Below are 12,847 nucleotides of genomic sequence, written 5' to 3' on the forward strand. Positions count from 1 at the left end.
TGACCCGGCCAACCAACCAAGATGGCTGCCATGGCTAAAAATAGAACATAGGGTAAAATGTAGATTTTGGCTTATAACTCTGAAAACGAAGCATTTAGAGCAAATCTGACAAGGGGTTAAATTGTTAATCAAGTCAAGATCTATCTGCTCGCAAATCTTCAAATGAATTGGACAACTGGTTGTTGGGTTACTGCCCCTGAATTGGTATTTTTTAAGGAAATTTTGCCATTTTTGGTTATTATCTTGAATATTATTATAGACAGAGATAAACTGTAAACAGCAATAATGTTGAGCAAAGTAAGATCTACAAATAAGTCAAAATGACCAAAATAGTCAGTTGACCGCTTAAGGAGTTATCGCCTTTTACATTCAATTTTCAAAATATTTCATAAATTTTGTAAATTTTAACAAAATATTTTCCTCTGTAACTTATGGGCCAAGGTCGTTATAGATAGAGATAATTGTAAGTAGCAAGAATTTTCAGTAAAGTAAGATCTACAAACACATCACCATCACCAAAACACAATTTTGTCATTAATCCATCTGTCTTTTGTTTAATATGCACATAGACCAAGGTGAGCGACACAGGCTCTTAAGAGCCTCTAGTTTTGTGTATTACAGGAGAGTTATTGAAAAACAGTACTGTAATGACCACACGTAAGGACTTTGATGACTTTGTACAATCTAATAACTCTATAGAAGATGACAGCCAGCCCATAAAAGATGACAGTCAGGATGTTTCGGGATCTGTACCATGTAGATGTATTATCTCTCCTAACGAAGGATATTCATTGATCACACAGTTTAATATTACTTGTCATGCCAATACTACTGGTCTCCATGATACTGTTTTATATAATGTGTATCAAACATCAGAAACTGGTATTAAAAATTAATATAGATAACTTTTTTTTATCAAGAAACAACATTCTAAAGCAATAAATTCATTCAACAAATTAATGACTTAAATGGGTTACCTGTTTTGTTATGCCCAACCTACGATAGTAGAGGGGAATAATGTTTTCTGATCTGTGCATCCGTTCGTCCGTCCGTCTATCTGTTCGTTCATCCGTCTGTCCGTTCGTTCATCTGTCTGTCCCGCGATTCAGGTTAAAGTTTTTGGTCAAGGTAGTTTTTGATGAAGTTGAAGTCCAATCAACTTGAAACTTAGTATACATGTGCCATATGATATGATCTTTCTAATTTAAATGCCAAATTAGAGTTTTGACCCCAATTTTACGGTTCACTGAACATAGAAAATGATAGTGCAAATTTCAGATAAAGTTTTTGGTCAAGGTAGTTTTTGATAAAGTAGAAGTCCAATCAACTTGAAACTTAGGATACATGTTCCCTTTGATAAGATCATTCTAATTTTAATGCCAAATTAGAGAATTTATTCCAATTTCACGGTCCACTAAACATAGAAAATGATAGTGCGAGTGGGGCATCCGTGTACTGTGGACACATTCTTGTTTGTTTTACATTAAAATATAAATGACTTTATAATGAAGGCCAAGATTAAAAAATAATATATATATGTCCTCATAGGCAATAGTAATTAAGCAGCCATATATGCATAGGGCCAAGTTAGCTTTTCTCATCACTTGTCATCTGTTGTCGTCGTTAACTTTTACAAAAATCTTCTCCTCTGTGAAACTACTGGGGCAAATTTAACCAAACTTGGCCACAATCATCATTGGGGTATCTAGTTTAAAAAATGTGTCTGGTGACGTGGCCAACTAACCAAGATGGCTGCCGTGGCTAAAAATAGATCAAAGGGGTAAAATGTAGATTTTGGCTCATAACTCTGAAACCAAAGCATTTAGAGCAAATCTGACATGCAGTAAAATTGTTTATCAAGTAAAGATCTATCTGCCCTGAAATTTTCAGATGAATCGGACAACTGGTTATTGGGTTGCTACCCCTGAATTGGTAGTTTTAAGGAAATTTTACCGTTTTTGGTTATTATTTTGAATACTATTATAGATAGAGATAAACTGTAAACAGCAAAGTAAGATCTACAAATAAGTCAACATGACCAAAATAGCAATAATGTTCAGCAAAGTAAGATCTACAAATAAGTTAGCATGACCAAAATGGTCAGTTGATCCCTTAAGGAGTAATTGCCCTTTATAGTCAATTTTTACAAAATATTTCCTCTGTAACTAAAGGGCCAAGTTTGTTACAGATAGAGAAAATTGTAAGTAGCAAGACTGTTCAATAAAGTAAGATCTACAAACACATCACCATCATCAAAACACAATTTTGTCATGAATCCATCTGTGTCCTTTGTTTAATACATGTATGCACATAGACCAAGGTGAGCAACACAGGCTCTTAAGAGCATCTTGTTAAATATTTTATTGAAGATGCAGTTTTTCACTGGTACAATAATCTTCAATTGCTTTATTTTCCAGGTAAACACAACATGATTTGTTTAGGTCATATTGCTTTATTTTTCAGGTAAACACATGATTTATTTAGGTAACATTGCTTTATTTTTCAGGTAAAAGCAACATGATTTATTAAGGTAACATTGCTCTATTTTTCAGGCAAAATACATCAAGATTTATTTAGGTAATATTGCTTTATTTTTCAGGTAAACGCAACATGATTGATTAATGTAATATTTCTTTGTTTTTCAGGTAAACACGATATGATTTATTTAGGTCATTCACCTAACATGACTTTCCTTTACCTGCACGCTGGATATGAGAATGAGAATTATACATATGATATAAGTATATCAGTAGACAAAGAGCATGGCTTGGAGATAGTTGGTAAATGTACAGATCTAGAAGTAAAGGTAGTACATTTTTAGCTCACCTGGCCCAAAGGGCCAAGTTAGCTTTTCCCATCACTTTGCGTCTGTCGTCGTCCTGCATCGTTAACTTTTACAAAAATCTCCTCTGAAACTACTGGGCCAAATTAAAACAAACTTTGCCACAATCATCATTGGGGAATCTAGTTTAAAAAATGTGTCCGGTGACCCGGCCAACTAACCAAGATGGCCGCCACGTCTAAAAATAGAACATAGGGGTAAAATGCAGTTTTTGGCTTATAACTAAAAAACCAAAGCATTTAGAGCAAATCTTAACGGGGTAAAATTGTTTATCAGGTCAAGATCTAACTGCCCTGAAATTTTCAGATGAATCGGACAACCTGTTGTTGGGTTGCTGCCCCTGAACAGGTAATTTTATGGAAATTTTGCTGTTTTTGGTTATTATCTTGAACAGTATTAGCTCACCTGTTCCGAAGGGACAAGTGAGCTTATGCCATCACTTTGCGTCTGTCGTCGTAAACTATTTCAAGAATCTTCTCCTCTGAAACTACTGGGCCAATTACTTTCAAACTTAAACTGAATGTTCCTTAGGGTATCTAATTTATAAATTGTATCCGAAGTTTTGATCTATCAACAAACATGGTCGACATTGCTAAAAATAGAACATAGGGGTCAAATGCAGTTTTTGGCTTATAACTCAAAAACCAAAGCATTTAGAGCAAATCTGACATGGGGTAATATTGTTTATCAGGTCAAGATCTATCTGCCCTGAAATTTTCAGATGAATCAGACAACCTGTTGTTGGGTTGCTGTCCCTGAATTGGTAATTTTAAGGAAATTTTGCTGTTTTTGGTTATTATCTTGAATATTATTATAGATAGAGATAAACTGTAAACAGGAATAATGTTCAGCAAAGTAAGATTTACAAATAAGTCAACATGACGGAAATGGTCAGTTGACCCCTTTAGGAGTTATTGCCCTTTATAGTCAATTTTTAATCATTTTTCGTAAATCTTAGTAATCTTTTACAAATATCTTCTCCTCTGCAACTACTGGGCCAAATACTACCAAACTTTAACTGAATGTTCCTTAGGGTATCTAGTTTGTAAATTGTATCCGAAGTTGTGATCTATCAACAAACATGGTCGCCATTGCTAAAAATAGAACATAGGGGTCAAATGCAGTTTTTGGCTTATAACTCAAAAACCAAAGCATTTAGAGCAAATCTGACATGGGATAATATTGTTTATCAGGTCAAGATCTATCTGCCCTGAAATTTTCAGATGAATCAGACAACCTGTTGTTGGGTTACTACCCCTGAATTGGTAATTTTAAAGAAATTTTGCTGTTTTTGGTTATTGTCTTGAATATTATTATAGATAGAGATAAACTGTAAACAGCAATAATGTTCAGCAAAGTAAGATTTACAAATAAGTCAACATGACGGAAATGGTCAGTTGACCCCTTTAGGAGTTATTGCCCTTTATAGTCAATTTTTAACCATTTTTCGTAAATCTTAGTAATCTTTTACAAAAATCTTCTCCTCTGAAACTACTGGGCCAAATACTTCCAAACTTTAACTGAATGTTTCTTAGGGTATCTAGTTTGTAAATTGTATCCGAAGTTATGATCTATCAACAAACATGGTCGCCATTGCTAAAAATAGAACATAGGGGTCAAATGCAGTTTTTGGCTTATAACTCAAAAACCAAAGCATTTAGAGCAAATCTGACGTTGGGTAATATTGTTTATCAGGTCAAGATCTATCTGCCCTGAAATTTTCAGATGAATCAGACAACCTGTTGTTGGGTTGCTGCCCCTGAATTGATAATTTTAAGGAAATTTTGCTGTTTTTGTTTATTATCTTGAATATAATTATAGATAGAAATAAACTGTAAACAGCAATAATGTTCAGCAAAGTAAGATCTTCAATTAAGTCAATTTGACCAAAATGGTCAATTGACCCCTTAAGGAGTTATTGCCCTTTAAAGACTTTTTTCACAATTTGTTCATCATGTTGACTTACTTTAAAAAATCTTCTCCTTTGAAACTGCTGTATCAATTTCAGCCAAACTTAGGCTAAATGAGTTTCAGAGTATCTAGTATAAATTTTATATTTGATTTCCTTGTATGTCAAGAAACATAGCTCCTATGGCTAAAATAGAACATAGGAGAAAATGATTATTTTTTTTGGCTTTTGAAGAAAATAGGACGATCCAAAAAACATTTAAATAAATTGAAAAGCCAAAATAATCATTGATGAGAGATTTAACCAAAAGAATTAAGGTGAGCGATTCAGGCTCTTGAGAGCCTCTTGTTATAGATAGAGATAAATTGTAAACAGCAATAATGTTCAGCAAAGTAAGATCTACAAATAAGTCAACATGACCGAAATGGTCAGTTGACCCCTTTAGGAGTTATTGCCCTTTATAGTCAATTTTTAACAATGTTTCGTAAATCTTAAAAATCTTTTACAAAAATATTCTCCTCTAAAACTACTGGTCCAAATTTAACCAAACTTGGCCACAATCATCATTGGGGTATCTAGTTAAAAAAAATGTGTCCAGTCACCCGGCCAACTAACCAAGATGGCCGCCATGGGTAAAAATAGAACATAGGGGTAAAATGCAGTTTTTGGCTTATAACTCAAAAACCAAAGCATTTAGAGCAAATCGGACATGGGGTAAAATTGTTTATCAGGTGAAGATCTATCTGCCCTGAAATTTTGAGATGAATCAGACAACCTGTTGTTGGGTTGCTGCCCCTGATTTGGTAATTTTAAGGAAATTTTGCTGTTTTTGGTTATTATCTTGAATATTATTGTAGATAGTGATAAACTGTAAACAGCAATAATGTTCAGCAAAGTAAGATTAACAAATAAGTCAACATGACCTAAATGGTCAGTTGACCCCTTTAGGAGTTAAGCTCTTTATAGTCAATTTCTAACCATTTTTAGCTCAGCTGGCCCACAGGGCCAAATGAGCTTTTCCCATCACTTTGCGTCCGGTGTCCGTCGTCGTCCTGCGTCGTTAACTTTTACAAAAATCTTCTCCTCTGAAACTACTGGGCCAAATTAATCCAAACTTGGCCAAAATCATCATTGGGGTATCTAGTTTTAAAAATGTGTCCAGTGACCCGGCCATCAAATGAAGATGGCCGCCACAGCTAAAAAAAGAACACAGGGGTAAAATGCAGTTTTTGGCTTATAACTCAAAAACCAAAGCATTAAGAGCAAATCTGCCCTGAAATTATCAGATGAATCAGACAACTTGTTGTTGGGTTGCTGCCCCTGAATCGGTAATTTTAAGGAAATTTTGCTGTTTTTGGTTATTATCTTGAATATTATTATAGATAGAGATAAACTGGAATCAGCAATAATGTTCAGCAAAGTAACATTTACAAATAAGTCAACATGACCGAAATGGAGTTATTGTCCTTTATAGTCAATTTTTAACAATTTTCATAAAATTTGTAAATTTTTATTAACATTTTCCACTGAAACTACTGGGCCAATTTAATTATAGATAGAGGTAATTGTAAGCAGCAAGACTGTTAAGTAAAGTAAGATGTACAACACATCACCATCACCAAAACACAATTTTGTCATGAATCCATCTGCTTCCTTTATTTAATATTCACGTAGACCAAGGTGTGCGACACAGTTGGTTTATATCTATGAAAGTGAAACTACAGGCCAGCATTTAGAGCATATCTTTCAAAGGGGAAAAATAATTAACATGTTGAGACTTCTCTGTTCTGAAATTTTCAGAAGAATCGGACAATTTGTTGTTGGGTTACTGCCCCTGGATTGGTAATTTTAAGGATTTAATGCAGTTTTTGTCGAGCCTGCATCTTTTGTTGCAGAAAGCTCGACATAGGGATAGTGATCCGGCGGCTACGGCGGCGGCTGTGTTAGCTCACTTCTTAAAAGCTATATATTTTAGAAGGTGGAAGACCTGGATGCTTCATATTTTGTATATAGATGCCTCATGTTACGAAGTTTCCATCAGTCACATGTCCAATGTCCTTGACCTCATTTTCATGGTTCAGTGACCACTTGAAAAAAAGTTCAGAATTTTTGTAACGTTCAATTCTCTCTTATTATAAGTAATAGGATAACTATATTTGGTATGTGCGTACCTTGCAAGGTCCTCATGCCCGTCAGCCAGTTTTCACTTGACCTCGACCTCATTTCATGGATCAGTGAACAAGGTTAAGTTTTGGTGGTCAAGTCCATATCTCAGATACTATAAGCAATAGGGTTAGTATATTTGGTGTATGGAAGGACTGGAAGGTGTACATGTCCAACTGGCAGGTGTCATCTGACCTTGACCTCATTTTCATGGTTCAGTGGTTATAGTTAAGTTTTTGTGTTTTGGTCTGTTTTTCTCATACTTGATGCAATAGGTCTACTATATTTGTTGTATGGAATGATTGTAAGGTGTACATGTCTAGCGGGCAGATGTCATCTGACCTTTACCTCATTTTCATGGTTCAGTGGTCAAAGTTAAGTTTTTAAGTTTTGATCTTTTTATCTAATATTATATGCCAAAGGTCAACTATATTTGGTGTATGGAAATATATTATGATCTATATGTCAGTCCCGCAGGTTTTATTTGACCATGACCTCAACTGCACGGTTCATTGGACAGTGTTAAGTTTTTGTGTTTTGGTCTATTTTTCTTTAGTATAAGTAATAGGTCAAGTATATTTGTTGTATGGAAGCATTGTTAGCTGTACATGTCTGCCTGGCATGGTTCATCTGACCTTGACCTCATTTTCATGGTTCATTGGTCTTTGTTTAACTATCTTGTTTAATGTTAAGTTTATGTGACAGTTGTAATAATGCTTTATACTTAGGACTATCAACATAATATCAGTGATTAGTAAAGAAGGCGAGACATTTCAGTGTGTGCACTCTTGTTTCTTATTAGATGTATTATCTTGAATACTATAGATAGAAATAAATTGTAAACAGCAATAATGTTCTGCAAAGTAAGAAGTACAAGTAAGTCACATACAGAAATTTTCCCCTCTGAAACTACTGGACCAAATTTAAAGAAACTTAGCCAAAATCATTATTAGGGTATCTAGTTTTAAAATTGTGTGCGGTGACCCGGCTTACCAAGATGGCCACCATGGCTAAAAATAGAACATAGGGTAAAATGTAGATTTTGGCTTATAACTCTGAAACCAAAGCATTTAAAGCAAATCTTACAGGGGTAAACTTGATTATCTAGTAAATATCTATCTGCCCTGAAATTTTCGGATGAATTGGACAACTGGTTGTTGGGTTGCTGCCCCCCAATTTGTAATTTTTAAAGAAATTTAGCCGTTTTTGGTTATTATCTTGAATACTATTATAGATAGAGACAAATTGTAAACAGCAATAATGTTCAGCAAATTAAGATCTACAAATAAATCAACATTACCAAAAAAGTCAATTGACCCCTTAAGGAGTTATTGCCCTTTATAGTGAATTTTTAACAATTTTTCATAAATTTTGATAATCTTTTACAAAAATCTTCTCTAAAAATACCGAGACAAATTAAACAAAACTTGGCCACAATCATCCGTAGGGTATTTAGGTTAAAAATGTTTCTGATGACCCTGCCTGCGAACCAACATGGCTGACATTGCTAAAAATAGAACATAGGGCAAACTGTTGTTTGGTTGCTGCCCCTGAATTGGTATTTTTAGGTTAATTTCGCAGATTTTGTTTATTATCTTGAATATTACTATAGTATTAAAAAAATATATAATATCTAATAATCTATAGTGACTAATACTATTATGGTGACTTGAGTAACACCGGTATCACTCAGATTACAATTCTACCTTGACAGGTAAGTTTGTATTTAGCCTATAAAATACTTATTTAGCCTTGAGAATTGAAAGGTCAGTTTATCCCAGTCATACAATAGAAGTTTACCTGTAAGGGTCAGAATGGGGTTTACAGAATAGAGAATACATGTGATAGCAACTTCAAAAAATATAGAAAAGATAAAGTGAACAACAAAATCATAAATAGAGACTAATTTAATGCGGTGCAAAAGTATAAAGATTAACTGTGCAAAATAAAAAGGTTACTAAGGTAACTGTAACGCAAATACTGATAATATAATGTTCAATGTACAGAATTGATAAATAATCTTGTAACAGAGACTAAATAGTAAATTCATTTTCATGAGAATTTTACATAATGAGAGTTCTTTTTAAGGCTATTAAAAGAAAAATGCCCTAAATATTTAAAGAATACAGATATTAAAAAAACCCATGCAGGTCCTCATGTCATTTACATTGTCAAAATATAGGACACATCTAGTCAAACTGGTTTTAAACTAGACATCTAGTCAAACTGGTTTGGTATAACTGACTGTTTCTTACCCTAGATGTCTATTTCACAGTGACCTTATGTGTTTGTGCTAAGAGTACATTGCACTGTCATATTTATTGATTTTCTGTTGGGACATGACCTACATTGTTAACATGCAAAACAATGGCTTGAGATTTCAACTGATATTAATATAATAAATTAATATTTGGAATTTTAAATCCTGGTTGATGATGTTGGGTACCAAGATGTTTTCTTCATTCTTGTTCACATTATGATTATTTTAACCTTCAATGCACATTTAAAGGGAAACTTCGCAAAAAAATCAAAAATTGATATTATGTTCATTCTGTATAAAAATGTTCAAATTCATAGATATTAAAGTTTTATTCCGCTAGATAAGCGATCACCATCGATTTTAAATTTAGAGTATCAATTCTCCGAGATCCGCCATCTTGTCTTCTTTCCCGATGAATAAAAACGATATGTCTATAAACCACAAAGAAACAAAACTACAGTAACCGATGTAGTCGTAATTGCGTGTCGATATCTTGTCAATCGTACGGTTGTTTAATACGACTAACTAACTTGATACGGAAAATATTCTTACTTTTTTTAAATTACCATGGTCTGTTGTTTTTAAACTGTTGATATTGGAATTAGGTGAAAAGTCAAAGTTGAAATCATAAATAAGTGTTCCGTGAAAATTGTTTTCGAAAATCTAATTTGTTCATAATTCTTTAAAGTAATAAACTTTTTTCAAATATATTTTGATCTTCCCTTATCTGATCACCAGCATGGCTAAAGGTATTACTTCAAAAGGTATTGTGAGGGGTGTGAGGTGACACGTCCAGGTATTCAAGCGATTTCCTGTCGGGCTTGCAAGTTCATGCATCGTTTCACTTCTGCAGGTATTGATCAGTGTACACGGCTGATAACTTATAACTTATAACTTTCCATTTTGAACTATCAGATGTATAATATACAACTCTGTCTTACTTGTCATTACTAAACTCATACGCTTGTTTATAAATAACATTTCTGGTGTAAAGAATATAATTCATAATATATAAATAATACCCAAAAAATAAGATTTGATGAAATTAAAATCTATTTAAATATTTTTTCCAAGGGTGAATTTGGGAAAATGTAATATATAGTCATTGTCAATAGTAAAGGACAGATTGGAACAGACCAGAAATATTGATTTAAAAAAATGTACGCACTTGCCGACGATTCGTTTATACGACTGGATATAAAGTTACGGAACTATAGCGCAATTTAAAATATATACGTGTATACATTGAACATAAGAAAAAAACATATATTTTGAATAAATAGGGGTAAAAGTGTTGTAAATAGACTAGCCAACGTATGCCAACAGTATGTAATCATCGAATGTCGATAGACTACAGTTGTATACCAAAAGAAGAAGAGAACCAATTTGATTTAAATACAGGTCGATGTATAACTTTTGCTTTGGTTCATTGAAGCTGTGGACCTAGGAAAATCACAGATTTATATTTCAATAAGATTGTTCTCAAACAAAGGAAGGAATTCGTCATCACAATTGTTATATATGCCACTGGACGAACACTAATTATCCCCAGGGGATGTGAATATTTTGCTGGGAAACTTTTGAGTATCAAAGTTTCAAATTAATTTCGGGATTTATTTTCTTTCTTGGTATTCAATAACCGAAAAAAAAAAAAATTACTTGTTCGCTAAATAGGGATATTCTTGTCAGATAAAAGAATTTTAGTTATATTTAAAAAATAGGGAAATATGACATTAAATTGGTTCTGTCTTTTTTTAAACATCGTTAAAACGATGTGTGTCTAAGGTGAACGCCACAAGAACCCTGTAATACTAGTACGAGAGTATAGCATGTAAACATTCCTTCTCAATAATATGGTTGTATTGGAAAACTTTTCATACAGATTGACAACTCATTGTCCGATATGCATGTAATATTTGCCACATGACGCCCATAGTTCTTTCTACCATCATCACCTTATTCCTTGATATTGCTGTAAACATCGATGGTTCACACCCCAACAAAATGGGAGTAATGAACCTTCAGAGCTTCTCCGTGTTATACACTTGTGAAATATATAGACGAAATTTCTGTATTGAAATGAATCTACATCTCACAAACAGGATTTTCAAATAACGATTTTGAGTAATCACCTTACAAACCAATATAAACGTATGGCAAGATATAAACATGAAGGAATTTAGTTTTTGTCAGAACTCATCACTATATCATAAACGTATACGTATATATATGCATACAGTTTCAAATATCAAGAACAAGCGTTCGATGTCGATAGTCTGTTCTCTAACTGTTCAGAGTTAGACATGTCACTTGTTCATTCTTGGAAGCCTTCATATTCCCCGTCTAACGATGGGAACTCTTTCTGATTGTGTTGACTATAAATGCTTGTATGGTAATTCTGTCGTTTATCTGTACAAGCGGTTGCATTTCCTCTCCTTTCCCAATAAACAAACGAACGAAACGCAACTAGTCTGATTTCTCTGGAGCTCATCCTCAATGGCTCTTATACGTCAGGAAACTTACATGTATACTAATAATGATTGTTTCATGAACAACGATGTATGAACGAACTATTATAAATTCGTCAATATCTGTAATGCATGACTAAAGTATAACTTTTATTACAACTACTGTATTACTTATTTGGATTAATGACGGCTATCATGTTCAACATTGCACAACTATTATCATAGAATTTTAAAAAAAATCCTCAAAAATCCTCAAAAGATATAATGCCTTAGCTTAGATAATTAGTATTCTTTTCACAAAAAGTTCGTGTAAATGACTGTCAAATGAATTTAATTATGTAAGAATAAAATGTTAAAAAGAAACTAAAAAAAAATTATGCATGTTGTATGTTGTATTTTTTCGTCAATTAAAAACTTTAAAATTGCAATAGTTTTATTAGCATTTAAACACAGCCAGATTTGAATACAAGTTAAGAAATTCCGGTAAAGTCAATGATATCAAACAGATGTACAATGGTATATCAAATTGGGTAATATTGCATTTAGTTTTTATTAAAGATTAAAACTACTATTTTTTGCTTCATATTTGAATCTTTACGCCAATTGCCGCTAAGAAAGTAATCAAAAATTGTTTCCTTTTATTTTTATACACTTTCGGAATTACGAATCTGAATTTTATTTTCAATTAATTTACACAATTTAATTATTGTATCTTTATTCTCATCGTGTATTTAATCTTAGTGTATTAACATCATGACAGCATATACTCTAATCCTTTCTATTTATCCTTTCCAAATAACAACATTTATACCTGTGTACGCTTGAACTCACACCTGCGGCTAAATAGCTACAAGGTAAACGAATTGACCTCAAGCCGAGAAATATACAGTGACCTTTACAAAATAATATACACACTCTGCTCACACATTAGTTGCATTGAAATGATTATCAAAACAATAACGGTAAATAGAACTGAAATATTTTCAGTTCAATATCAGTAAAAATGTTCAATAAATATTTTATGAAAAAAATCTCAACAATAATTAATTAAATTTATTCAAAAACATTTACTAGAGATAATTTTATAGGAGTTTAATGCAATCAATACGAACATATATATATGCATATTCACTTTCGTTCATTCTTATATTGTGGTTCATAACTTCGACCATTCGTCAGCTGTGCGCTTTTAATTACGTATATTG

At 33.0% G+C, this 12,847-nt stretch overlaps 1 protein-coding gene across 1 annotated transcript in view; it reads left to right on the forward strand.

The window, feature by feature from the left end:
- LOC139521326 (polycystin-1-like protein 2) overlaps window positions 1-12,847 on the forward strand; it is a 47,241-nt gene that overhangs the window by 12,371 nt on the left and 22,023 nt on the right. The window contains exons 4-5 of the mRNA XM_071314804.1: window positions 622-882; window positions 2,646-2,806. Of these exons, the coding sequence (XP_071170905.1) occupies window positions 622-882; window positions 2,646-2,806 (422 nt within the window). The remainder of the gene's footprint in view (window positions 1-621; window positions 883-2,645; window positions 2,807-12,847) is intronic.

This window comes from Mytilus edulis, chromosome 4 (assembly GCF_963676685.1).
Source record: "Mytilus edulis chromosome 4, xbMytEdul2.2, whole genome shotgun sequence".
In the NCBI taxonomy this organism is placed as follows: Eukaryota; Metazoa; Mollusca; class Bivalvia; order Mytilida; family Mytilidae; genus Mytilus; species Mytilus edulis.